Source organism: Cimex lectularius, unplaced genomic scaffold (assembly GCF_000648675.2).
Source record: "Cimex lectularius strain Harlan isolate CLEC.00 unplaced genomic scaffold, Clec_2.1 scaffold450, whole genome shotgun sequence".
Classification (NCBI taxonomy): Eukaryota; Metazoa; Arthropoda; class Insecta; order Hemiptera; family Cimicidae; genus Cimex; species Cimex lectularius.
Genome location: NW_019392991.1, coordinates 110,801 through 138,334, shown reverse-complemented (window position 1 = coordinate 138,334; position 27,534 = coordinate 110,801). Strand labels below are relative to the sequence as shown.

The 27,534-nt window shown below is 34.8% G+C and overlaps 3 protein-coding genes across 14 annotated transcripts in view; 1 reads left to right on the top strand and 2 right to left on the bottom strand.

Moving 5' to 3' along the window:
• The first annotated feature begins 53 nt into the window (after positions 1 to 53).
• LOC106668898 lies at positions 54 to 8,205 on the top strand. 5 transcript variants are annotated; one of them, XM_014398055.2, is made up of 7 exons: positions 54 to 140; positions 207 to 220; positions 3,478 to 3,691; positions 5,707 to 5,939; positions 5,999 to 6,196; positions 6,719 to 6,904; positions 7,452 to 8,205. In XM_014398055.2, exons 3-7 carry the CDS (start codon positions 3,663 to 3,665, stop codon positions 7,628 to 7,630), a joined length of 825 nt encoding a protein of 274 aa, XP_014253541.1. In that variant the 5' UTR covers positions 54 to 140; positions 207 to 220; positions 3,478 to 3,662; the 3' UTR covers positions 7,631 to 8,205. The 5 variants fall into 5 exon arrangements, with proteins under 5 accessions (XP_014253541.1, XP_024085383.1, XP_014253540.1 ...); XM_014398054.2 differs by lacking the exons at positions 54 to 140; positions 207 to 220 and adding an exon at positions 1,998 to 2,533; XM_024229614.1 differs by lacking the exons at positions 54 to 140; positions 207 to 220 and adding an exon at positions 2,921 to 2,938.
• On the bottom strand, positions 422 to 1,081 carry LOC112127970. The gene has a single exon (XM_024229616.1). The coding sequence runs from the start codon at positions 821 to 823 to the stop codon at positions 434 to 436; it is 390 nt and encodes a 129-aa protein (XP_024085384.1). The 5' UTR covers positions 824 to 1,081; the 3' UTR covers positions 422 to 433.
• Positions 8,206 to 10,516: 2,311 nt separating the features above from the next.
• LOC106668949 (ethanolamine kinase 1) overlaps positions 10,517 to 27,534 on the bottom strand; it is a 29,032-nt gene continuing 12,014 nt past the window's right edge. For 5 of the 8 annotated variants that reach the window (XM_014398167.2, XM_014398166.2, XM_024229621.1 and 2 more), the window contains 5 exons: positions 19,783 to 19,920; positions 14,590 to 14,846; positions 14,297 to 14,520; positions 12,827 to 13,061; positions 10,524 to 12,535 (listed from right to left, as the gene is read on the bottom strand). In XM_014398167.2, the coding sequence (XP_014253653.1) occupies positions 12,481 to 12,535; positions 12,827 to 13,061; positions 14,297 to 14,520; positions 14,590 to 14,846; positions 19,783 to 19,920 (909 nt within the window). In that variant the 3' untranslated portion in view covers positions 10,524 to 12,480. Of the gene's footprint in view, positions 12,536 to 12,826; positions 13,062 to 14,296; positions 14,521 to 14,589; positions 14,847 to 15,600; positions 16,052 to 19,782; positions 19,921 to 27,534 lie in introns of those variants that run through there. The other 3 variants (XM_024229619.1, XM_024229618.1, XM_024229623.1) reach the window with 3 other exon arrangements.

The window sequence follows — 27,534 nt, the reverse complement described above, 5'->3', positions numbered from 1 at the left end:
TTCTTGAGACAGTATTACGTCAATTCCGAAACGGCTGGGTTCGTGTTTTTGCACGCTGTTCGTGAACGATTTCCTGTTGTTACGATCACACGAATGAATTTTCAAAAGAATACTCTCAAAATCAGCATATATAACAACAGGTAGGCGATGAGTGTTTTGCATATTTTCAAATTGAACTACTGGAACATAATCTCCGTGTTTTTCAGGAAGAACTATGCGGGTGGGTTTATTTTTGTTACGATATTGTTGATGAGATTCGTATTTTTCATTACTATTACCGTTTGTTCTTTCGAAGTGAGTCAAACAATTTTTACAAATGAGAAATCCGTGTTCGTGTTTGTTGATTTGTCTTCCGTGAGTGTTTGAAAAATTTTAATATAACAATAATGCGATAAGGAATTTTTTTCCAGGAAAAGTAAGTCCCTGTTGTCTTCTAACTAACAATCGACAATTTTGAGAGGATAAACATAATTTTTCTCATCGAGAGTCTTGATTCAAGACCGAATACATTTATCGAGATGTTATTAACCTTCTCAAAAACATATATGTCTTTTAACGGTGTCGGACAGTTAATGCAGGAAAAGTCATAATGATTCAGCATATTAGAATAAGACGAGACTCTTCCTGGATGTGTTCTCACGAATTTAGAGAGTATAGAATATTTAAAACAAAAATCACCTGCGTTATTAACATTTATTATGGATTTTGTTAAGGATATACGTTTTGGTATATTTATGTACCCGGATCCTCTAAGTGGTCTATATCTATTTATTCGTATTAGCAAACCATCTGTTTTATCCAAAACCCATCCAGACCCCTTCATGTGACATTCTACCTCGGTGCCTATTTTATTAATACAATTAATACAAAATTTCTAATAAATCAGACGTGATTAATACAGTTTGGTTTTTGTTTTAAATGCTCTATCGCAAATATCGTTCGTTTGTGGATTTGTATACTGACATTCCAAAACAAAGTTAAATTAGTGGCTTTAAATTCTTTTAAAAATAATGCTATTTTGGTTTAATCACTGAAATATTTGCAATAAAAAATATGTTTTTGAAAAAATTGATGTTTTTAAAAAAATACGTTTCAGGTTACTACTAAATGCCGTTTCAATTTGAATGAATCCGTCATCATCGACCGAATCCATATCGAGATGAGCTTTTTTTGTAACAACTTGCAATTTACCCAATTTACGCAATGCAACTCACGGTCATGTCTAGCTTTGACGTGATTAAATGGTTTGCCGCAAATACGCCAGAGCAGGCCTCGTCGAAAGACGATTGACACGGTTGATCACGTGAGATGGATGAAGTGGGGTTTCTGTATCAACTTTCATGAACTTGACAAGATACATTTCCAATATTTACCACAGTAGGGATATCGCCGTGGCGATGTTGTATGTTCTGTTCTATGATGCAGTTCACATAATGCTTCATGTTCTTTTCACAATTATTGGGTTGTCCGGAAAATAATGCAGGATTTTNGTAAACAGAATATTTTATATAGATTTTTTTTAATGAAAACTTAAAATCCTGCATTATTTTCCGGACAACCCGATATTTATCAAATGCTTTTCCACAAAACATGCAAATAGACAAAAAATACTCATCGTGTGGAAAATGATACCAGTATAATGATGAAGAACGTTTAGATTCGAATCCCCTCGTGACACTATTTTTTCATTTCAACCAAAACTTTAAAAATAAAAAGATTTACGTCTTATTTTTATTTACTTCAGCGTGTTACCCCTTGATTAGAAAACAAAAGACAGTCATGAGAGAAATCATCACTCTACATGAAAGGTTGGCAGCCACATTACAATTTCTCGCTACAGGGATGAACTACGAAGATCTTAAGTTCTGTACTACGATTTCTGCTCAGCGCTTAGGGGTTATCAATACCGCATCTCTCGTTGCATTTGTATCCTTTGTTTGGAAAAGGTCGACCAACTGGTTGAGGACCGAATTTCTTTTATTTCTATCGTGGTTATACATTAAGGGCGATGACACACGGAGCGGTTTTGACCGAAGCGTTTATCGCGAGAAAAATCGAGGTGGTGAGTCGTTCATTGTTGTTGCATTAACCTGACAGACATAGCGGTCGTAACCGCCTGTCGGTTTTCAAACCGAGTCGGTCGGTGGCGGAGACGACCCAACGCGTCGGTTTTGAAAACGCCAGGCGGTGAGTGGTACCCAAGTATTGCATCAGCCCTGACACACGTGGCGTTTATTTGAGCTGTTCGTACCCCACTTTCTTGAAAGGTTGTTTGTTTGTCAGTCTTCTAATTTACTTGACGGAGACTGCGCCAAAAAAAACGCGGGTTTTCCCATTCACGAACGCGCCATGCCGTCGTCGCGGCGTAGATATTTGGAGTGTCGCGATGGAGTTTGGAACGACGTGGTTTTTCGAACGACGTCGCTCCGTTTGGACTGCTAGGAGCGATCGTGAAAAGCAATATTGATGGAAAAAAATTGGTGGTTGAACGACTGTTGTTTCTGCTTCCAGTAACAGAAGTACGGATGTTGATGTAAGTACCTTCTTCATACGCTAATATCATTAATCAAATTCAATATCAATAACATACATATATCATCATCACATCACACAAAACATATAACATACAAAACAATCATTACATTCCTCACCTCAAACTCATCAATTGACATAGTCTAATTCTTCAACAATTTAGCTTTCCTTTCCCCAATTATCCCCGTCTATATAATCCTAAAAGGATAATCAGGCCGAACCATGACCCATTTTTTCCCATTGTCTGCTCCTTTCACCTCAAAGAAGCCGACTCCTCATATAAAAAAATGTCTCTATCCCTACTTCCTTCATCCAACGTATATAGACATAAAACATCAATATCTCACTGGCACTCTCAACGTGACACACAATTATGACACATCTACACAGAAAACAAACACTTTGAGTGAGTACAAATACTTCGATCGAGTCTAAAATTTCTAGCATTGTATAAATTCATTTTTTCACAGACTACATGTATTTGTATAATTTAAAGAATGTTTATAAATCCCAGGTACTGAAGATCATCTGAATAAAGAAAGATAGAATCGTTGGCACGATAAAGAAAGTGTTTACTATTAGGGGCATCGGTGGCCGCAATGATTTAGGCGTTGACACGGCGCTCATCACTGTAAGGTAAAGGTCCTCCTACTTACAAATGGGCTTTTTTTCAAAAACACCGGCACCCCGAGGGTTAATATAACCTTTGCTGTTGCGAACCCTCGTAAAAAAGAAAAAGAAAAGAAAGTGTTTTTCTAAACTACGTCACACCATACCGCATCGCACGATCTCAAAATAATCATTAAAAATAACATGAAAATTTGATAAACTACACTGATTAATTACAAATACTCGCGAATTTTGTTACAAAATAGATGTTTTGTTTCATACTGAATTATGCGCATAAAAAAGAGGAAAATAATTCGTAGGTTTTCTTGTTGTCAGGCGAACGCAACAAAGACGCAGCAACGGGCGCCGCGCCGGCCCATTGTCGATGATAACAGGCGAGCCTTGTAAACCTCTCAGCTTCCCCAGATCTTCGTAACCTTAGAACTTTTTCTGTTTTTATTCCTTCTGGACAAAAGATCACAACCTCAATTTATCATTACATCCTATTCTGGCATTCAACTATGGACAAATTGCAAGGAGCATTTCGAAGGTAAATAGTTCCCCATTCTACTATAAATTATTTGGACATAGTTCCTAAGGAGAATATGATAACTACATGGAATATCAAAATTGTAATTCATTCAACATTATACTAAGTTTTGTTTAAAAAAAAAAGAAGAAAATAACAATGACTTATTGTATATTATGCTTGTTATTTGATTCATTCCTAATCAAACCTCAGTACAAAGGGCAAATAAACGAAAGAGATGGGCAAATAAACAAAAGAGATAATTAAAATTATATTACTCATTTGTTTCTCTGCTTACTCTAGATGGATTATCAAATTTCATTATTCCTAGACAGTTCATGACGAAAGTGCAATAATGCTTTTGAGATACTGATTACTGCCGTATAAGCTTAAATCTACACATGCATGTACATACATGCACAGTGTTGAGTCTATCATTTCTCGCAGTCCACCGGCAATTCGCGCTTCTGTAATTTACAATAAATTATAGGCAGGTGACAAGAATCACCAACCCCGGGTGGTGGCAGTTCAGGGACAGACCTCGATCTTATCTGTTAAATGAGTTGCGCTCGGGGTCATTTCACCACCCAACAATCTCCTCTAAATTCAAATCCACTCACACTCACTCTTAAATACATTCTTTCCTATTCATATGCCATTTGATATTCCTCCATCACTGTCCATATACACTGATGGATAAAATTAATGTCCCATCTTTAAATTATAATGTGTTTCGGTTTATTCATATTTTGCGTATAATAATAGGATTTCATTTCCAACTCTTCTAGGGTGTTAGGACCTGGATTTCACTGTCATTCTCATCCCCTAGGTTGGTCCCAGATGTGTTTGATTGGGTACAAATCTGGACTTTGAGCTGGCAATAGCAAGCACTAAATTCCAATGTCATTTAGTTCGTCATTTACAATACATGTATTGTGCTCTGGCATTATCCTGCATTAACAAGAATCTTTCACCATAGTGGGGGGCAAACAGCACTACAAGTAATTCGATAATGTCTTGCAAGTACCTCTGTGAAGTTAGAGATCTTCACCGCACAACAACCAATTCGGTGTACGCTTCAAGGGAAATGCCACGTTAGTACATCAATGAACCACCTTGGAATGTCACCTGAGAAACCAACTTCCTCCATATGAAATTACGCCCATCTGAATATTTCAGGCCAAATCTCACCTCATCTGTAAAGAGAGCTCATCATTCCAATTGTAGAGTAATTTACACTCAGTCTCCTGGTGACTTTACATTCGCTGTATCCTTCCTCTAATAATATGACCCAGACACTATCATACTCACTCAATTGCCTTACTGGAGCTATTGAAAAAGGTTTAAGAATAAGAACAATATCAAATGAAAATAATAAAGGAAAAAGATTAACTGAAAGTAAACCATTTTTGACTATAATAGCTCATAATTACCTGTACCTAATGTAGAAAGATAATGGATTTAACTTTAAACTAAATAAATTGAGTGGTGCGTTAAATAAATTTGTCCTCAGTGTATATTGTGTAACTAATCTAACTGCTCAAGCACAATTCTCATATTGGGTGGCATAACTATGCGCACTCTATATGGAGTCAAGGAATGACACCTTTCAATTAGGTTCATTGAGCAACCTACAAGCCAGATTCATACATGGGCTTTGGCCCAACAGTAAATGTCCGGTATGAACCTTCTTATAAGAGTCAAAACTTCCGAGGATCACAGTCTTGATAAAGTATCGAATTAGTAGCAATATATTTTTTATTCCTACTTTCAAATAAAATTTTGATTGTTTATATTACAATATTTTTTATTGTAAAACATGAATTTCTTATTTTATTGGTTTGTGAAAATATTCCCAGCTTGGAGGTCTAAATTTTATACACATTATGAAGTGTTTTGTTTTCTGATGAGTAATTGCTAGTTTGTTATATATAATTGCTCTTTTATTTAATCAACTGTTATTTTTTATATTTATATAATCTGTATTTTTAGGTAATCTGATTTGTATGTGTATTTTTTTGTTTTTGTTTGTTTAGAGGTAGCAGCATTTTGAAATCTATGAAATCGGGTCATGAAGATCTTCACAAAATCATTTCAGACCTTGATCACTTAAAATACACCCATGAAAGTTTTACAAACGCTCAAAATACGACATGGGAAAACATGTCGAAATGGGCTTGCAAGGAGAAGAATAGTGCTATGACAGATACATTTCAGCACCTTTTCCAGTTAAATTGCCTTTGGTCAGAAGTCCAACGAGAATATATTGGTTGGTATGAACATTTAAAATAGCAAGAGACAAGCATTCTAATGTCTTTTTTTTCCTAGAAAGCATAAAAAAATTGAAAATGCAGTTTAAAAAGATATTACAGTCAGAACTGGACTTAGATAAATCTAAGGCCCATTTGAAGCACTTACAACAAAAAGAATCCGAGTTTGTTAGAAAAGCTAGCCAATGCCCTCAGGAAGCAGCTGCTGAAAAAATCCAAATTCTTGCCAATCAAGTTCAAACTTCACATACTGAAGGTATTAATTTGTAAATTATTCTATTCCATTTATCCTGTTTTAAAGGGGCTATAAAGCTTTTTTGTTTTCTTTTTCTTACAGCGGCATCCTACAAAAAAGAGTTATTAAAACCATAGCTTTAATAGTCCCTTATGGGTATTTTTAAGTTTTTCTTACACTTCTACTCCTCTATATTAGTCTATACTTGTTGATTGTACCATCAGGGAATTGGGCATCTGGCTTCTAGATTGAGTACCGACTAATAAAATACTCAATAAATTTAACTTTAATTCTCACAATAAAATTAATTTTAACCCTTGAAGAGGAATCACTATTTTACTTACCATAAAAGTAGTGTTTGTTGTTTTAATTTTAAGCAAACTTTTACTTCCTTCTTGGCCATGCTGCCTGTCGATACAAATGGTCATATCTTTTAACACTTTATATGGATATCAATAAATTATTTAAATAAGATGGATTAGACTTAAAAATACGATCCATGTTAAAATAAAGCAACTTTAATAAGAAACATTCATTTTTCAGTCAACAGAAAAGTTGTGGAGAATGAAAATACTAAAGTGATTGCAACCAAAGACGGATTAGATGAGATATCTCAATCATACATTCAGATGGTCGATAAAAATAGTATAATTGCACGAGCACAGTATGACATTGTTAAGATTTTGCCCAATTTTAGAAACCAAGAACTTCAAAATGTCCGTTTTCCAGGTAAAAGAAATTTATTTATACAAGCATATACATTCTTACAAAGTAGTCACAAAGTAAGGCCCTATACCCGCGGGGATTCTCAAGTCTATTTGCAACTCAGATACTCTAACAAATGTTCAACTTAAATTTGTGGCAGAAGTGGAGAAATTTCTGATATTGTACAATTGCAAGTTGAAAGGAATGACCTACAATTTATAGTCTATAAATTACTACTCCTCGGGGGGTTTTTTTTTTGTTAATTGTCTTTTCTGTCTTTTCTTTGATGACAAATAAATAGTGAATATTGCTTCAACGAATTGGTTTATCGAGGCCACTGCATTTCGGGGCAAATCTGGGCTCCCCTCTTCAAGGCTCAGAGGAATAACCAACTTTGTTGGAGTCATTTCTGAAAAAGACCTTGAAAATGCATTTAATGTTAAAACTATCAAGTGTTGTACATCATTCAGTATGTCTGCTTTGTATAAACTATTAATATGATCTAATATTTATTTAATTTGTGTGTGTTTGTATGATATATATATATTTTATTATTATTATTTTTTTTTAGGTTCAGCAGAAATCAGGAATATTGTCCACATGGCTAAGCAGAATATTATACTTTACAAGCCTTACTTCCATAATACAAGTTCTCCTCCCCCTCCTTATGCTGTAGTTGCAAATCAAAATTCAAGCAGGTCTTCACTTGAAAACAGCTATAACTCACTTTCACCAGTGCCAGGTGTATGACGATTTTTTAGTTCTATGTGCTTGATGACGATGTATTAACTTGCAAGTAGTATTTTTTATTTTAATGCAATGTTCTGCTTGCTTGTTAACACACATAAAATTAAACTCTAAATTTTATGTTTTATTTGTATGACATGACATCAATATCATATATGATTCTCTATTTTTTCACATTTATAATTTAACAAAGCTCTAATATTACTGTGATATTTCATATTTAAATATGCAATAATTATTTTCAAGTTATTTGCTTTTACTTGTACAACTGATGGATTATTAGCACTTAAGATGACAAATTTTTATAGAATCTAAAAGATTATTAGTAAATTGATGTGATTTCATTTAGTACTGAAAATAGTGAATTGCTTAAGAATACATCAAATACACTTCCTGTTTTAAAACTGTTTAGTTAATCATTAGTGTAAGTAAATTGTACATAAAGATGTAACCATTTACAATTTGTACAAAATATTTGTAATAAAACACTTTAATAAAAATTATCCCTATTTTAAAAAAACGTAACTGCATATCAATTTGAATTGTAAATATTAGTAATAAACTGAACTGGTGGTAAAATTGATTATAATTAATAACACTGTAGTAAAATGTTGCATGTTAACAATATTAGTTAATTTCCTCTTTGAATATTTATTTAATTATTTTGTACTTAATTTAATTAATTAATTCATTTTTTTAATCGGAGTTGAGTATTAGAGGCTATTACGACGCATAGCACCCACTCGCACCACTACATTTCTCCAACGCTTCGTCAAAAACATTGTTTTCAATGCATTTTTCTGTTAAATTGGATTTATTTTAATGCCCATCTTTGTCGCCCACCTCGACAAAGGCTACATTATATTTGTCTATGTGTAAATATTGTTTTTTGAATTTATAATCAAACCTATTTTCTCAAAACTTTGTCCTTGTGCCTTATTTATGGTCATAGTAATGCTAGATAGACTGGAAATTGCTGCCACCGTTTCAAAACAAAGGGTTTTCAGTATCTCCTCGTGTGTCCAAATATATTCGAGGGATGCAATATCTCCCTTTTTAATCCCTGTTAATATTTCACAATTTTAATGTCCTATCAATTTTTGTTACTGTCAAACAGGTCCTGTTTCACAATCTGTCTCCTAGGCATAAATTTCTCAATAGCTTTAAATTCACTAATTTTGTGGTCCGCTTGATCAATTAATATATTACAATTAATTAAGGTTTTTAGTTGAGATAAAAAAGTCAATGGCACGAGCAGGATTCGAACCCACGATCTTTGGCTAGATTGACCACTTGAGCTCCTCGATCCACTCGGACACCAACCTCCCATCTCAACCCCACCTCTTGAATTTTCCCTCCTTTTTGCCATTTTTCAAATGTGTAATCTATTTGATTCTTGGCGACAAATGAAATGGCCACGGCCATTAATTAAACCTTAATTAATTTCTCAATAGCATAACTATACAATCTGATTTAAGTGCAGTTCAGCAGGAAGCAAAACCGAAGGTGTAATTAACTGTAAATATTTAATGGAGTATTGTAAACTTAGGTTTTGTATGTAGCACCAGCACACTACCTCATAGTCGTTTCACAATAAGATGGATTTTTTCAGTTCAACATTTCTAGTGCTAATATACCTCTATTACTCATTTCTTCCTCAGATAAATCTATTGTATATATTTCAATAGAGTTCTTATTCCGGATAGACTTCTTCTTATTCACATATTCTTGGACATTTTGAATTGCTGAAAGCTATCCCACAACAATTTAATACTAGGTAAAAAAAAAGATACAGTCCTCACTGAAATCTTTCACAATTTTAATCCAAACAAAAACCTAGAAAATAGTGAGAGAAGTGAAAAATTATATTAAAACATTGCGCTTACCCTCCCCCTATCTTTTCCTCTTTCTACACCATTAAAATCATATAGGTTGTTCCTTCACTCTCACTCTCACATACACTTCAGCCAAATTTTTTTTAAATATTATTGACAGACACCCTTTTAGAACTTTCAGTTTAATTTTTGGTGAAAAAAACAATCTTTCCAAAACTGCTAAATTTAAAATTTGTAATAACTAAACTTTTAACCTCCTTGAAAAAATTCACGGGAGCGCTTGGGAAATTATATAACAACTTCTTTGTTTAATTAGCTTTCTAGTTATGTACCCTTTTTTTTAATTACTCAAACCAAATGCAGACATTTTATACTAAATGGGAAAAAAGTGGTAACAGTGTGAAAAAGGGGGAATGGGGTTAATCTAGTAATTCAATATTTTGGCCTTGGCAAAATTCATTTCAAAACTATAACCAAGAAACCGTTTTAACATAAGGACAAAAAGAAATTAAAATGAAACAAAGCACATAAAAAAAAAACTTCTGCTTTGGTTGTTCACTATGTTTTTTGCCTCTTTTTTTATGTGTATTGTTTCATTTTTATGTTAATTTTTTTGTTATTTCTGGTTTTTAATTTGCTCCCTCTGTTGTATTTATGTATTTGATCGTTTTTAAATATTGTTCAGAATTCTACAAGTGAAGTGTTTAACATGTTGGCTGAAGTGAGACACTCACGCATGTGAGACTTTCTAAGCGTTTCAAAAGGCTCCTTCAATCTCTAACTCTAACTGATGACAACTCTAATAGATGTTGAGAGTTTTTACACTATCTCCAATTAGTTTCAAATTCCGATTTCTCAATCTCCACCAGCCTCTGATTGTTCACATTATCCTGTACGTAGGACATGTTTCCAGTTTTATCACAATTATTAGCTTTGTAGCTTTTTATATTTTAGTATTATTAATTTATGTTTTCTCCAATAAGTTGTCTTTTGGTTTTATTATTATCTTTTTAATATTTTTGGTTTTATGAAATTATCCCATTTTCTTTTTTTCTCCTTTCTTTATTTATTTACACCTTCACTTAAGTAAACTTTTATAGCATTTTCAGCATAAAACAAAATAAAATGAACAAAAAATATACATAAAACAGAAAAAAGAGAACTCATTAGTAGTCACTCCTATGTACTAGCATGAACACTTTCACTGTTATTCACTGACACTTAGGAGCTGGAGGCCATTGACACTTACCCTTCAGGGTGGATTATTTGGAAGGTTAGACAAGAGGGTTTGTATGACTGGGTAAATGTGAAACTTCTTGTCGCTACTTCAAGGCTCTGTAGGTTTCTGGTTGAAATGACAGGGTCTTTATGGGAGCAAAGGATGGCAGTATCATCCGCATAGGTAGTATCATTTCTGGAAGAGTAGGAACGTCTGCGGTATATACTGTGTAGAGCAGGGTCCTAAGACACTTCCTTGTGATACCCAGCTAATATGGAGTGGCCTCAGATAACTTGAAAGTATCTGTCAGATAGGTAGGATTTTAGGATCAGATAGTAGGTAAAAGGGAGGACTTTCTTAAGTTTCCAGAGGATTCCCGAGTGCTTTACTCAATTGAAGGCTTGTTTCACATTTAGGAATACACCAGAGCAGCACTCCTTTTGCTCAAGAGCGATAGCGATGATGTCTACAATGCGATGGCACTACTTAACAGTGGAATGACAACATCTGAACCCAAACTTGTGGTCAGAGATAAGGTTATAAGAATGAATGATGTGGAGAATGTGTTTAAGCAGGAGTTTTTCCCAGGATTTTTCCGTTATAGGAAACAGACTAATTGGACGGTAGGATGATAAAAGTTTCTGTTTCTTAGGCTTTAGAATCATTTGCACAAGGGAAAATTTTCATTGGATGGGAAGTATGTTTTTCTAAGGACAGAATTGTAAATGTAGGCAAGGAAAATTACAGCTTTTTTAGGTAGATGTTGAAGGGTTTTGCAGATTTGTCCTCTGTAGTCAGTGAAAATGTGTAATCTTGAAATCTCTGTTGTGTTAGGATTTGAGATTGATCTCTATTCTTTCGACTCTAAGAGAGTATTTTGTATAGTTTCAGTAAAAGATTGTACAGGGTTATCTATGTTGTTAGGTGTTTTTAATGGTGTTAGTAAGTCAAGTTTGTGGAGTTAGTTGTGGAGTTCAAGTATACGACAATGGGAATTGTGCCGATAAGATTATAACTTTGGTAGGCAAGACAATTCAGCTGTCAGATTGCATACAAATTCCAATAATATATCTATTTAATTTATTACAGGCAGATTGCATAATATTGGCCGATATAAACTTTATCCATTAAAATAGGTGAGAAATTGATAATTTGTCAGACGATAAAAGTCAAATAAGATAGGGCAAAAAAAGGAATGGTGAGTCAGGTCGAAAACAATGCTGGATGGGCTTATAAAAGTTTCCATCAGCCCATCGCCAATGCTTCCGCCTTCAAAACTGCAGCCTGTGTGACAATGGACAGGCACCATACATTGAAGCAGGGGCTTCCAAATTCTCAACTGGCTTACATCAGGCTCAAGTTCCCTTCACTAAAGGAGAAAGCAGCCAATTCAGCTGAGAAGAATTATTAGTTTACAAAAGGTTACTCTAATGAAATTACTGATGTAAGAAATATGTACATAATAATAATTTCTGATCAAATGGGAGGTCCAAAGTTTCCTTGAGTAACACTGTAATAAATAAATCACTGGCACGTACAAAGAATATAATATACATAGACTATTCTCAAGATAATGAGTTTTGAATCCTTGCTTGTACATACATAGTTCTGTTATAAAAAGGATCAAATTATCAAAAGGTAAATTACATACAAAATATGTACATATAATTTATATATATAATCAATAATGCATTTAATATTATTTCATTATTATGCTTAATTGTTCATAAAAATCCAAACATTAAATAGTAAAATAAATGTAGAAATAAAAATCACAGGATCTTTTTAACACATTATCACTAAAGAACCTTTCTCTTTCGTATTTCGTATTCCTTCATTCGTTCCGCACCGTATCTGAAATGTATGCAAAATGTTAAAAGACGTAAACACAAGAATATCCAATGTCACTACAAAGATCAACTATAATAATACATTATTTCTTTATCCTCTCCCTTCNCTCTCTCCTTCTCCCTCTATTAGTTATGTGTTCCTATTGATTTTATTTCACTTCATTCAAAGTATTTTGCTAAGGAAAGGTGGCTGCAAAGCGTCTCGTATTTTACATAGTCTGTTTCAAAATTGTGAAAATGTTTTGGCAGCATGTTAGGCACAAAATTAATATAAATATTGTTTGTTAGAGATTACCTTATAAAATCGAAATCAATAGAAGAATGCTGCCCTTGTACCAGCGCCCAGGTTGCCCAATATAGATGGCTCGCTAAGACAAATCTGTTAACCTGTTGGTATAAAGTTGATACATCTTCTTCTGAAACTACCCTGCTTGGACTTGTAATATTATAATATTCTTCCAAATATATTCTCAACCAGGATCTTTGAAAGTCCTCCCCAGGGAAGAGCGAATAGTCCATTTCTGTAACACCTGAAGCAAATATGAGGATGAATTAGTCAATTAAGGACTACAAGCTTGTTGGAGGGTAATTAATTACTTAATTAAACCCTGATAAAAGGGTTAGTCACAAGGAATTGGTAAATCATGCATTGCAACTAAACCACAAATTATGTGAATACAAATGCATACTTCATTTGCCAAGACACAGTTGACCTTGTAAATCATTTAATTTATTTATGGAATGTCAGTAATTTTTAGGAATTAAGAAACAATCATTTGCTTATAAAAACAAAAGTCTACAACCAAATCATTTGAAATTTGAATCACGCCATTATCAATTAAACTTTAAAACGCTTGGAAGTAAAATCTCATTACCATGCTTATTTAGTGCATACACTACACGTATCACTCACGGTGAATGAAATTACATAAGTATTTTGTGAAAAAGGCCAATTGGTCCGTTAAAAAAGTGGGAATGTCACAGATGTTCCTCTCATACGGAATCCGTGGATACCTAGAAAAGATGATTGTTGCATTGATACAGCTTGAGACAGTTGGAAGATTTTGTTCTGAATTTTTATCGGCAGGAAACGAGAGGTTATAACTGTAAAATAACACGTTAAGATCTATAAGCTGATGGACAGGTAGCTTGATAACTTCAAACCATCTTGGTCTGCCAAGTCGCTGGTTTTGCTCACAGAACCACTATTAAAGTGCTAAAAACCAGCAAGAAAAGGGCCATGATGATCGGAAACTATCAAGCTATAAGGAGTATAACTCGTTAGTGGTTTGTTTTAATTTTAGTTCAATAGTATTCATTATTTCATCATCACATCATATTCCTTTTTTAAAATTTCTGTTTCTACATTCCACATGCATTCAATAGATTTTTCAGAATATTGTGCTTGTTTTAGACATCAACATCACTATCAACTTCTACATCTTGGTAATTGTCTCTTCTCGTTTCATAGCACCTAAGAAAAAGACAATATTCCAAAGCAATTCAGAAGACAGTAATTTTTAAATGTACAGCTAACTTCTTCAAATTAAGTGTAACGTGAAATTTGAGACATTTATAGGTCGGTAATCAACAACTTTCTAACTATTTGGATTGACTATAGATGCATGGGGCTTGTGTCAATGTGAGTGTATGTGTTTGTCAAGTTAAGCATGCATTGGGGATTTAGTTGACAGTAGCCATTGGGGCCTGTGGATGGAATGGATGGGTTTACATTAAATTCTGATTTTAAGATTCTAAGACATACCTGAAAATTCAGCGAAATGGTTTCCAATATCATAGGCCTGGTAATTGCAAGACGCATATTCATAATCAATGAAAGTTATTTTGTTACCTTGGTGAATTATATTAGCTAGGAGGAGATCGTTATGACAGAAAACAATTGGACTGTTTTCTTTGGAAAGTATTGACTTTAATAAAACAAACTCTTTCCACAAAAATTCTATCCCGTTAGGAAATGTTTCTTCAAAACTGAAAACAGACTCTATGAAAAAACACACACACTACTACCAAAACAATTTCTCCAAACAAAATATTTACATCAGTTGCTTATTCTTTGATGTATAGACTGAAGGAATTAATTTGAGTTGTTTTTCAATTTTGTACCAAAGGCAAGGACTGGCATTCATATCTCGATGGACTGTATGGATTTTTGCCATCATAGATGCAATTAGAGGATAAATTGTTGGTGCTTTGACTGTATCAACATTGATAACGTTGCCTGGAACAAACTCATAAGCCAGGCCATTTTTAAAAGTAGCGTATAGTCTAGGAGCGAATCCAGCCTTGTGTAAGAGCTGCAACATAAAAAATTGGTGCTGAGTGCTCAGGACAGTTGGATGTTGAAGAAAGGGCTTGAGCTAGTGGATTGGTGTGGAAGGAGAGCTTGAAGTGGGAGTGTGGAATTGTGTTCAGATTATGTCTCTCACGAATTGCATGTCTTTATGAATGGTTTGATCAATGATGTAGAAGGGAGCATTAAGGATGTGATGGAGGAAGTATTTTTGAAAAGATTGAATTCTTTGGATGGTGTATGGCTTGGCTGAACCCCACAGCCCTACAAGTCCAGATCGGTCTACTTAGTGGCTTGTATGTTATTAATTTATTGTGTACTCACTGTGGATTTTGGTCCAATTAGTCATCTTTTTCGTAAATGGCTGAGTTCTTGTCTTTTTAGTTTTATGTGTGTGTAAGTCTGCTGTCCAATTAGAACCCAAGGTAGCGGATTTGGTTGGACGGAAGGATTACCTTACTGTATATGTTCACTCATGAGTATTTATACGTCTTCTGGGAGTGAACATCACGTGACGGTTCTTTTGTTTGTTTAGCTTAATGCACCAAAGAGTGTGCCAGTCAATAATGAGGTGTAGTTGTCTTGGTTTGCTTTTGCTGCAAGGAGAAAATTGTGGTGTCGTCGGATGTAATATGGGTGTTAGGGTGTATAGATATATCAACAGTGTAAATTGGGTAGAGGATTGGTCCTAGGATACTCCATTGGGGAACAGTGGCCTTGTTGGGCTTCATGTCTGAAAATTCAGAGCCAATTCTCACCTTGAACCAGTGATCCAAGAGGAAAGAATTAAGAATGAGATATTGGGTGTGGTGAAAGAAACTTTTTAATTTGAAAAGCAGACCGGGGTGCCACACTCTGTCAAATGCCTCTGTGACATCTAGAAAAACTGCTGAGCAATAATACTTGTTTTCAATGGCAGAAAATATTGTGTTGATTACTTGTAACCCTTGCTGGATAGCAGAATGGAGATGTCTAAAACCAAATTGATGGACGGGTAGGGTATTATGGGAGTTGGATATGGGGATTAATCTTTTAGGAAGAAACATTCCAAAGTTTAAACTAGGAGAAGGCTTGTAGGTCTGTATGACATTGGATTTTTTTAACAGTAGGTTACATATATTTAAGTGCATTAAAGATGTAACATGTAAGTTATTGTCTGGATTAAATTGTAATTTCTAATTAAATATCATATAACTACACTTTACTATCAACAGCAAAATATAACTGTTAATTTACAAGCTACTCAGATTAAATTTTATCTTTCCACACCTGTGCAAGATAACAGCATTCAGTTCAAGCATTAATGAGCATTTCTCAATACTTTTTAAATATGGAAAAAATGCGATACTTCAAATAGTGCCTTGTTATATTTGGCCAATATACTTTTCAACTATTAACTCTTAATTTGTTAAACATGACAATTATTTTCATTCGCTCAACTTTCAATAGTAAATAATTTTTTGATGTGATGAAAGGATAAAGACTAAAGTAATTTCAAGATATTCAAAAAATACAACTTTTTTTGAGGGTGAATTTGGTCCCAACCCCCTTCAAAAATGAGTTTCTTCGATGTAAGAACACTGCACACACATATTGTGAGTCCCCCAAAAATGGAGTCAGGAATATAGTACAATAAGCTGTAGTATACATCCATTGTAATAAATAAAAAATAATAATAAAAAAATTCTTCACATTCACGAAGGATATGTGCTGATGTCTTGTAATTGTTCTCAAATCCTGCCTGCTAACAGAGAGGAGTTCATTTGCCTTTTTGAGAGATTTTTAAATCTCTTAGCTGGCTTCATACCTGGTGATTTTATACAGTGGTTGATTTTTTTTCCAGTTCCAATTTAAGCACACACTTCAGTGAACCTAGTCGTGGTTCTGGTTCCATGGGTGCGAGGGCTGCCCCTTTTTTGGCTAGTTGGTCAGCCTGTTTATTTTCCTTCTATACCTAAATGTCCTGGAACCCATTGTAAAGTAATCTTGTTGTTATCCCAGAGCCATTAGGCAATTGAGGCACTCCCAAAAAGTTTGGAGTTAAAAGCATTTGCATTTACTGCTTTTATAGCTGCCTGTCTGTCTGAGAGTATGTAAATCTGTGCACCTTTCATATTTTTCTTTTTTAATTCCTGTACACAGAGTTCTGTTGCATAGAAAGCTTAGAAAATTGTTGGGATTAGTCCCAATGGATTTTGCTAGGCTATAGATCAACCCTTTTACCTATTTTTACAATTTTATTTTATAAGAGACTGATGGTCCCTGATCATTCTGTTCCATCTACGCTCAACATCCAGTAAGTGAAATGGCCAGATATGAAACAATATTATGCAACATATAATTAACTAAGAGAAATAATAAGTTGTATTTTTGCCAAGTTATAGCAATTATTTGGAGCAAGTTGTGGCAGGGGCACTTGGCCTAATTTATAAAACAGGATTATTATGTTGGCCACATATGGAGCAACATGCTGGATCAACACGCTAATCACTAAAGTCAAAAAGATTTTACTGCAGGCCCAAAGATTATCATTGTAAAGGACAACCAAAGCCATAGTCAACAACACAAGGGACTCCACCCATCTACCTTGTAATTGTTTCAATCCTAAGAAAGGAAAAGGGGCCAGCTGTCAGATATTCAAGGCAGTGAGTAACAACAAACCCACAGCAATTGTCAGAATAGAGAATTAATTTTTATTTTGAACTGAGCCCCTGATTTCTTGTCAAAAATTTGACAAACAAAAAGCGATTTCAGCTGCTACCCGGTGGCCTACAGTTGAACATGATTCCTCTCACTTCGTTTTTAAAATGGATTCCCAGGTTGACCAATGTGGGCTGATGGCTGTAATACATTTCAGGATGTGTCAAATGTGGAAAGTACATATAGATATTATTAAATATCTAGGTATTTTAGAGTATGGGTCAGATCCTCACACTTTATTTTGTACAAGGTGGATGCAGGAGACCCTCAGGGTAGATTCCTCAGCCCGCAAATGTACTCAGCATTTTCTGCTGATGTCTCTTCCTATAACAAATCTAACATACCCTGAGGACACTGCCATTCTGTCCTCTAACTCTGACCCCATCATAGCTGACCGAACCCTCCAGACACACCTATATTTGAAGAATGGTTTAAAAAAAAGTGAATCAAACGAACCACCACAAAGTCCCAAAATGCACCCTTCACCTTCATCGCATTACTCTATTCTGTTCATTCCAATCTTCATTCTAACCTCTCCCTTTATTCATATACTCATATACAACTCAATACTGAACCCTACCAATATGGGCAATATTGGGATTCAACCAAACCTTCCATTCTCTACAGAATCCAGACCCTACAATTATGAATTCTTTGATCCATCGTCAACAGATGGTTCTACGTTTTCAATAACGATAACCTAAACCTAAATGTTTCCTTTTTAAATGAAGTTGCAAAACAGCTACAAAAAATTCCACACTAATATCCAATACCACTCTAATCCCCATGTACTTTCCTCCCAATCTCTTCCCAAAACTCCTCCTCGACATTTAAAAAAGCAGTTATGTGTATATAAGTTGTATGTCAATATATAACCCAAGATAGCAGATTTGCTAGTGGAAAAGAGATGCTTTTGTAGTAGTTAGAACAAGTGGTTATTCTCAGAAGGGTGATTGTGACATGTTCACAATTGTTTATATTTATTGTCATCTTCCACTACTCCACCATGGCTCAAGGGATGTGACGTGGGTTTGTGGTTTACTGATTAACATGACAGGACCTGAGAGGATTATTTGTCGGTAGAGGAAAGAGGATAGGTCCTAAGATACTTCCTTGTTGTACTCCTGCATCTGTGTGACAGCTAGCTGATAGAGAGGGGAGATTTTAGATCTTTCGACTATGCCAGAGCCTCGAGTACCATATCTGATCAAAGCTTGATTTACATCTAAAAATACATGGCAGCAGCGCTGCTTTTGTTTAAGAGCAGTATCGATTATGTCTACAATATGATGGTACTGCTGAACAGTGGAATGCGAACGTCTGAACCCAGCTGGTGATCAGGAATAAGATTACAGGAATGAAAGATGGGGAGAATGTGTTTAAGTAAGAGCTTTTATAGGATTTTGCCCTTTATAGGCAACAGACTAATGGGATGGTAGGGTGATAGAAGGATTTTTAGCCTTTGGAATCATTTGGATGAGGGAAAATTTCCATTGGAAGCATGTCATTCTAAGACAGAATTGTAAACGTATGTAAGGAAAACTACAGTAATCTGGTACAGCCGTACTCCTCTCCACGAAACCAGGAGCTTTCTTTAGTGGTAGATGGCTTATGATAGGGATACTTTGTTGGGTGTGTTGTTTCATTGGAGAGGAGAGAAGTAGAGGAAAAGTTAGGTCTCATATGTTCTAAAGTTCTATTGATGTCATCATTCAGGTAAGGGTGAGGAGTGAAAGCGCTGGATAGGAGGCAAATAAGTCAGTTTTTTCTTCATTGGACATGGCCCAAGAGCCATATTGGGTGAGATGAGGAGGAACAGGTTTATAGGATTGGATTCTGTGTGCTGCTATCAAAAGAGATTTGTCCTGGCCAGTGAACGTCTTGGAATCGTTGTTGTTTCAGGGTATGTAGTTCATTTTTTATAAAGTGAGTTAGTCGGTTGTGTAAGCGTTTTTCAGACGATAACTAGTTCGCTGCCACATGGTTTGTTTGTGTTGCTTCTCCACAATGACGGTCCGCATGTACAGTGATGTGACGTATTGATTATGTGTAAGTCTAGTTCGTAGTTTTGTAGACTCCAGTATAGGAAAAATTTCAACTCGAAATTTACAACATTCAAATTATCCACTTTTAAACGTTTATTACTTTCAGATGCAACTTGAACAACACAGTTTATATAGTTGCATTCAAAACTATATTAATAAAATTAAGAATTAATTAATCTATAAATTGTGTTTCACCTTGAAATTTTCTTTTTCAGCTTCTCTGTCGATTAAGAGATCTGAATTTTTTCCATAGACCCTCACGAGTACAACGTCAGAAGGGTTTTCCTTTATAGAGCATCCTATTAATTTGTTGGTTATTCCGTCTGTAAAGACCTAGAAATTGGAATGGGGAAAAATAATTACATCTTATTAAAACATGTTTAGGAAATAGTTGCATTGTTATAAAAAAATCTTGCTATAATTTTGCTAAGAAATTAAAACGAATGTCAAAAAACGAACTCTTTACATTTTAATCATATTACTCAAGCCATTACGAAATAGAAGGATTATTACACTTGGTATTTATTTTATGTATGAAGTATGTATTATTTGAGGGCCGACAAATATCAAATGGTCATTGCCGGCCTTCGAAAAAATTTTCGATTTTTTTCTTCCTTTCGCGCATCTTTGTCACTGACCCTCTTATACACTATTCAACAAAAAAATTGACACACTATGAAATTTTGATTTATTTTTTAATTTGACAATGTTTGGCCATATTTTTTGTTTTACTACTTCAAAAATTATTTAATAATTACAATTAGACGAAAACTATTTGTTTTTTGTCGCGGATATTGAGGAAAAACCGCTTAATGCATAATTTGATTTAAAATCACCACAACGTTATATTATATATATATATATTTCTTTGGTCGAATGTGTTTTTAAAAAACTTTTATTCAAAGAAATTACAAATAAGTTACTGATATACATTCAGAACTTTATGAATCTAAATCAAATCTCGTCGATATGCTTTCGGGAAATCTGGCTTAAGACTAACGTTTGTTAAAATGAAAATCCTTATAAAATCTCTAGAGTGGGAGAGAGTGCTGATGACAATTCTAGGAGCAACACCTGCATCCTAGCATTGTCATCACATTATTTATTTAACACANTTAAAATGTAAGAGGTATAAAAAACGTCATGGTATACCTTGATGATATCATAATTTACGGTTCAGGTTTGTAAGAACATATTAACGATTTAAGAGCAGAAGGAAATACGATAATAACCATCCCCATTATCGAAGGGACGGTTAATAACGGAAAAAACCAAATAATTATCTCACTCGTAGTACATAGTCCCAGCAAACCGAAACATTAACATGAGGCCAATCTCAAAATACAGTTAGACAAAACGGAATTTTGTCGTAAAGAAGTAGATTATTTAGGCCATGTAGTAACCCCGGAAGGCGTGAAACCCAACCCTGAAAAAATCAAAGCTATTAAGCAATTTCCCATCCCGAATACAAAAAAAGAAATAAAATCTTTCCTAGCATTATTAGGCTACTATCGTAGATTTATCCAAATTTTTGCAAGTTTAACCAAACCTTTAACTAGATGTTTAAAAAAAGGATCAAAAGTAGATGCCAATAACGAAGAATACAAAAAATGCAAAAATATCCTCAGTAACAGCCCTATTTTACAATACCCAGATTTTTCAAAACCTTTTAATTTAACTACAGATGCGAGTAACGTCGCTTTAGGTGCAGTTCTCAGTCAAAACGTAAAAAATGCAGACCTGCCCATCGCTTTTGCAAGTCGCACTTTAAACGAATCCGATATCTATCAGCCATCGAAAAAGAGCTTTTAGCAATAGTCTGGGCTACTAAACAATTTAAACCACATTTATTTTTATATTATATACCGATCACAAACCGTTACAGAGGTTATTCTCCATAAAGGAACCAAACTCAAAATTAATGAGATGGAGGTTGAAGCTAGAAGAATTCGATTTCGAGATAAAGCATTGCAAGGGCACTGATAATAAAGTCGCTGATGCGTTATCACGTGTCACATTTATGTGAACCATGCTGACACAGGAGACAAAGAGGTCGATGACTTCCTTACGCAATTCTTTCTAGAAAATCCAGACATCGCGGAAGAGGTTTTTCAAAACCCTAATTAAATACAGGAAAACCAACCAGTTATCATAAATTTAGACGAACTACAAAACGACAATGAAACTAACATTGAGACAGTTCACTCCAACGCATAAGGAAATACGACAATAACCATCCCCATTATCGAAGGACCGGTTAATATCGGGAAAACCCACCAAACCGAAAATAGTAAAGTTACACGAAAGCAAAACAAGGATCATAATCCAAATTTCAAAAACAAACTTCGCATCAGATATAGATTTCGTAAAAACATACATAGTACCGAAAACAAAATACTCCCTTTTCTTCGAAGACGACATCTATGAACAATTTAGCTCCGTGATGGTAAAACACGTTAAACACTCAGAACTCAAGTTTTTCAAACACACGACAAAATTAATGGACGTACTTGAGGAGGAAGAACAACTAGAAATCATTGAAAACTACCACACCAAAAAAAACCATAGAGGAATCGAAGAATCTACGGAAAGAATCAAACGTTGTTATTATTGGCCAAACATGAGAAAATCAATTCAAAATTTCATCAACAGATGTGAGATTTGTAAAATGACGAAATATGACAGAAGGCCATTAAAACTCAAATTCAACATAACACCTAACCCTACGTTCGAAATAATTCATATAGATAGAGTAACTTTTGAAAAAACAAAATTCTTAACATTGATAGACACATTTTCAAAATATGCACAGGCTTATAGACTAAAATCTAATCAGGCTATAGAAATTGTAAATAAGTTAACAAAGATTTTCCCTCATCATAATGTACCGAAACAAATTGTCATGGAAATGGACATACCAACCTTCACCCACATCTTTCAAGAAATTCCAGCGATACATATCAATCCCAGCCTCTGGACTATCCTTCTGTATATAATTCTACCCACCATATTAACCGTAATCACCATCATTTTGTGTAGATATAAGAAAACCATGTTAGCCTTAAGTAACCACAGGTGTGGTTCGTTGCAGATGTAAAATTATACTTTAACATAGGGCTAAGATCGCTAATGTAAATCTCTAATGTGTTCTAATTTTTGTAATTATAATTTTTCTCTCCCACGAGCTTCCAGGGAAGCTCTCTCTAAAGGGGGAGGAGTTATATACGAGTATAACTATTTTATTAAATAAATAAAGTGATGACAATGCTAGGATGCAGGTGTTGCGCCTAGAATTGTCATCAGGACTCTCTCCCACTCCAGAGATTTTATAAGCATTTTTATTAACCAACAACGTAGACATAGGCATGCCGCCGGACTTAAGAAGAGTTCTCGAACACGAAAGCGAGTTTCAGTCCCCTGTTCCGTTTTTTAAGGGAAATTGAGGTTTTTTATTGTATATAATATGTCTTATGTGTTGTGTGTATATATGTTTTGTCTGATTGCATATATTTATTAGCGTGAATGGCGTGGGGTGAGGGTGAAATATAACGTCATCATCGCCTCTCGAACGTTGAGAGCGTAAGAGTGTGTGTGTTCGGGGTCGATGGCGGAATATTTAAAAAAGTACTCCAACGACCCCAATCTAGATTAGTTTGAGTATAGGGTCGGTGGAGAAATATTAAGTACTACACCGACCAAACGGAATGAGTGTACTGTGTGGATGTGTTTATGTGTATGAATGTATTTATTTGTATGAATGTAGTGTTTGAAAGGGTAAATAGAATATAGACTTAGTTGGGGGCTGAAATGACCTAGATGTCGGAAGCCCCAGTCAAAAAAAAAAAAAAAAAGTAGACTTAAGTTAGATTTTCCCGAAGGCATATCGGAGAAATTTGATTTGGATTAGTAAATTAAAAGGAACTGAATACTACTACAGTAGTATCTATATCAGTAGTATGAATGAAGTTTTTTAAAAACGGATTCGGCTAAAGAAATTATTTAAAATTTCTTTTGCCGAATCCGTTTTTAAAAAACTTTTATTCAAGAAATTACAAAATAGTACTGAGTAATATTATTGATTCATACTACTGATATAGATACTACTGTAGTAGTATTCAGTTTCTTTTAATTTACTAAATCTAACTAATATCTATAACTAAATTTATAGATATTATTTTATATAAATTTAATTTTTTATACAATTTGTCAGCGAAAAATCACATTTTTAACAATTAAATTAATTGGTTAATTTTACAAAAGTGATAACTGAGATTTGAGAAGTTACGTACACGAACTTAAAGTTTTTTAGTAGGGTCAAAGCGTAAGCGCCATATAGGTCAGTATTTACTGAGCCAAGAAAATCTTATGTACGCTTTAGACTAGAAGAAAAGGAAAATCGTAAAAAAGTTATGTTCTAACTGATTGTACTTTGTTTGTTTAAGGTCACAATAAACAACAAACGAATCTTATAGTATTTTTAATGCATGCTCTTTCCACAGTCGTAAGCAAATTTACGGTCGAATTAATATTTGAGAACAGGGGCTTTATGGGAAAAAGTTGTGAAACGTTGAAGTAACACGAAAAGTGAAATATCTCGAATAAAATTGAGAATTAGACTATAGATAATAGGGATAGGGATAAAACCGGCAGCCACAAGGCCTTCTGCACCTCGACCTGAGTAGATCTATTGTGTGCCTCTGTTTTTTATTTATTTATTTAATAATTCACTGGACAGCTTGAGGCTGTTAATCAACCTCCATAGCCTTGCCAGCGGCTCCTTAGTGTAGGATTGCTTGCGGCATCTACATAGATCTTCACAAAAATATAAAATGTGTTCTGCTGTCTCCTCCTCTTCCTGGCAGTATCTGCTCAGTGTGTCTTCTGTCTGAATTGAAGAGAGAACACAATGGATAGAGAGAACACAAAAAAAAAAAAAAAACCTGGAGCTCTTCTAAATACAGGTGGCTCAAAGATGGGAAATGGAAATGGAATGGGCGAACTATGAGCACTAGCGATTGAGCCCAAAAGAAGAATTATGTGTTTTATTAAAGATACTAAAATCTTCCAGTAAAACGATTAGCAGATATCAGACAAAATAGACGAAGAAGAAAAATTAAGTGCAAAAGGGGAAAAATCACTACGATTATAAGAGAAAAATATAGTAGACCTGTCTAAGGATATTTAATTTTTATCTGTTCCCTTAATGATTACAGAGAATTCACTATTTTTGCCTCTAGACTGACTTTCTCATTTTATTCTGGTCCGCCTGTCCTCGCTGGTTTTCCCCGTCAGACCAGCGTGACGAATTAAGCTACACGTTCGTCACCTCGCAGACCTCACATCAAATAGGAACAATCAAATTTGAAAAACATAAAATAAAAATAGCACCACCAATTCAAGAATACTGATTAGTGATTTAGATATAAAAGCACAATCTGCTCATGCATGTACATACGCGGGTACTGTGTTGAGCCTATCACTTCTCGCAGTTCTTTGGCAATTCTAGCTTGTGTAATTTACAATAAATTACCGGCAGACGTCGAGAATCTCCAACTTCAGGTGTTATTAGTCCGGAGTCAGACCTCAGTCTTATACGTCCAGCCACCGAGATTGGGCTGCTCGAGGGGCTATTAACAGGTCACTTCAGCCCCCAACGCAATCAGTCTCTAAATCCAAACCCACAGACTCATAAATACATTCTTTCCTATTTGATTACCGTTCACTCAGGGTGTAGTGGAGTACTTGACATTCCTGCATCACCGTTTACACCACACTAACCTAACTGAGAGTCGATGGGGTAGTCAATATTCCGCACAATTCCAATATTCGATCCACATTACACTACACATTCAAGCTAATAAATACATGCAGTCTCAATATACACAAAGAACCACAAAACGAGATATCTATAAAGTAATATCTTACAGTACAACAGTACTCTTTCAGTTGGTATTTCAATATGCAAAGGTGATCGATTGGTTACTATTCACGTTATTTGGTGGGATGGGAGATTTGGTCCAATGAATATTATGGTATTGAAACTATCCCAAGCTTTTATTGTTTTATTTCACTAACCTCAGAGCTCTACAACCGATATAAAACTGTATAATTTATGTTATCCAGTTATGAAGTGAAAATTAACAATTTACTTATTTATATAACTTACAACCAAAGAAAAATACATTTTGCATGAAATATTTTTAAATCTATTTTGATCATTTAGAATCCCACTGTAGAGCTTAAACCATTAATGTCTGATTGTATAAGTGCAAGTGTTATCATCAATAATATTTGTCGTTTCAGCCCCCAACGCAATTAATTAGTTTTCAAGCCAATGCACACTCTCATTCACTTTTAAATACATTCTTTCCTATTTATATGCCAAGCACACTGTTAGGGTGGTGGAATTCTTGTCAGTCCTCCATCACCCTCCACACTGACAACTAATCTAATTGAGGGTAGATAATGTACTCTATATTCCACGATTGGCCCTGTACCACTACACATTCACGTAATAAATACATTCAGTCTCAACACATGCTAAGGGCACAAAACTATCAGTACTATATACAATAAAAACCGTTTCCTCCAAGAATCGGAACAGGAGACCCAGAAACTAGCTACTGTGCTCAAGCACAATTCTCATGTTGGGTGGCATTCCTATGCGCTCTCTGTATGGAGCCAAGAAATTGCATCCTTCAGTTAGGTGGGACACATCGAGCACCCTTTCTCTGCATGTTGGAATCTTTCCAAAGATTCCAAGTCGTACAACAGTATGTGTCCGGACGACCATTCTTCTACGAGTCAAAACCTCTGAGGGCCACCTATCTACAGAGGTTTTGATACACGAGAGCTTCTCTGCCGATTCAGTCTACCGACGCTGCCACTTGCTTTTAATCGTATTTTTTTTAATGCACTTTTAGCGACAAGAAGCCGGATCGAGGTTGTTAAGTCAGGAGGTTGTGACGTCCCGACCTTAGCCGCGTCTTCCGCCTTTCCGTTGCCCTCCGGCCACAGACCTATGTGTACGGGTGCCCACACTAATACCACTGTTTTCCCGAGACGTTCTAGTTCATGGCATCTCCCGAACAAAAGCACAAAAGTCGACGGGGAACCGGAATAGCAGTAACCGCTGAGAATCGGTGCAGACTTAATAGGCAGAGTCATTTCACAAGTGTGTATGTGAGTTTATAAGCCTATTTTTGTAACAATACAAGGACAATAACATGTGACATCCTAAAATAAGTTGTTTAGATTTTATTAAATTTTTACAAAACAATAAGTAATTGCTATTGTTGCTGGATCGTTCCCGTCAAATTTTTGTTTATCCTTTAAACTTGAAGAATCATCCGATTCTCATTTTACTTTTTAATTTAGGCTAGCATTCGACACTTCTTACTGAAATAAATTAATTATTTTAACGAATGAATTTGCTTATTATTATTTTTTGATGTGCTATTAACCCACATGTGGTGCTGATATAATAATTGCAATAATATAATAATAACAACATTTTTTTTTAAACCTAGTCACATACAGCAGACGAAAACGTTGTGGTAAATGCATTCTTGACAATAGATCAACGGATTTCCACAAGTAAATGAATTTCAGTTTGGAGCTCTGATTCCGTTTTCAGGGTGCAATCACGTACAGCACATTACATTTCAAATGCACTACATAAAAAACAGAAGGTGGAAAAAATTCTAAACTGACTAAAAATAAAGTGGACATCCAATTAAATGCCTGATAATTTGTCATTGTTTCCTTCTCATGTTAGAAAAACATGAAAAGATGGGAAGAACGGTTTACATCTTTAACCGAATTATTTTAAAAATCCGATTACGTCTATTTAGTGAAACGATTTGTTTTTCTTTTCGAACTGTAATACCTGAAAACTGTCATATTGTTTTCTTTAATCCATAGCCAAATATTTTTAACGTACAACAG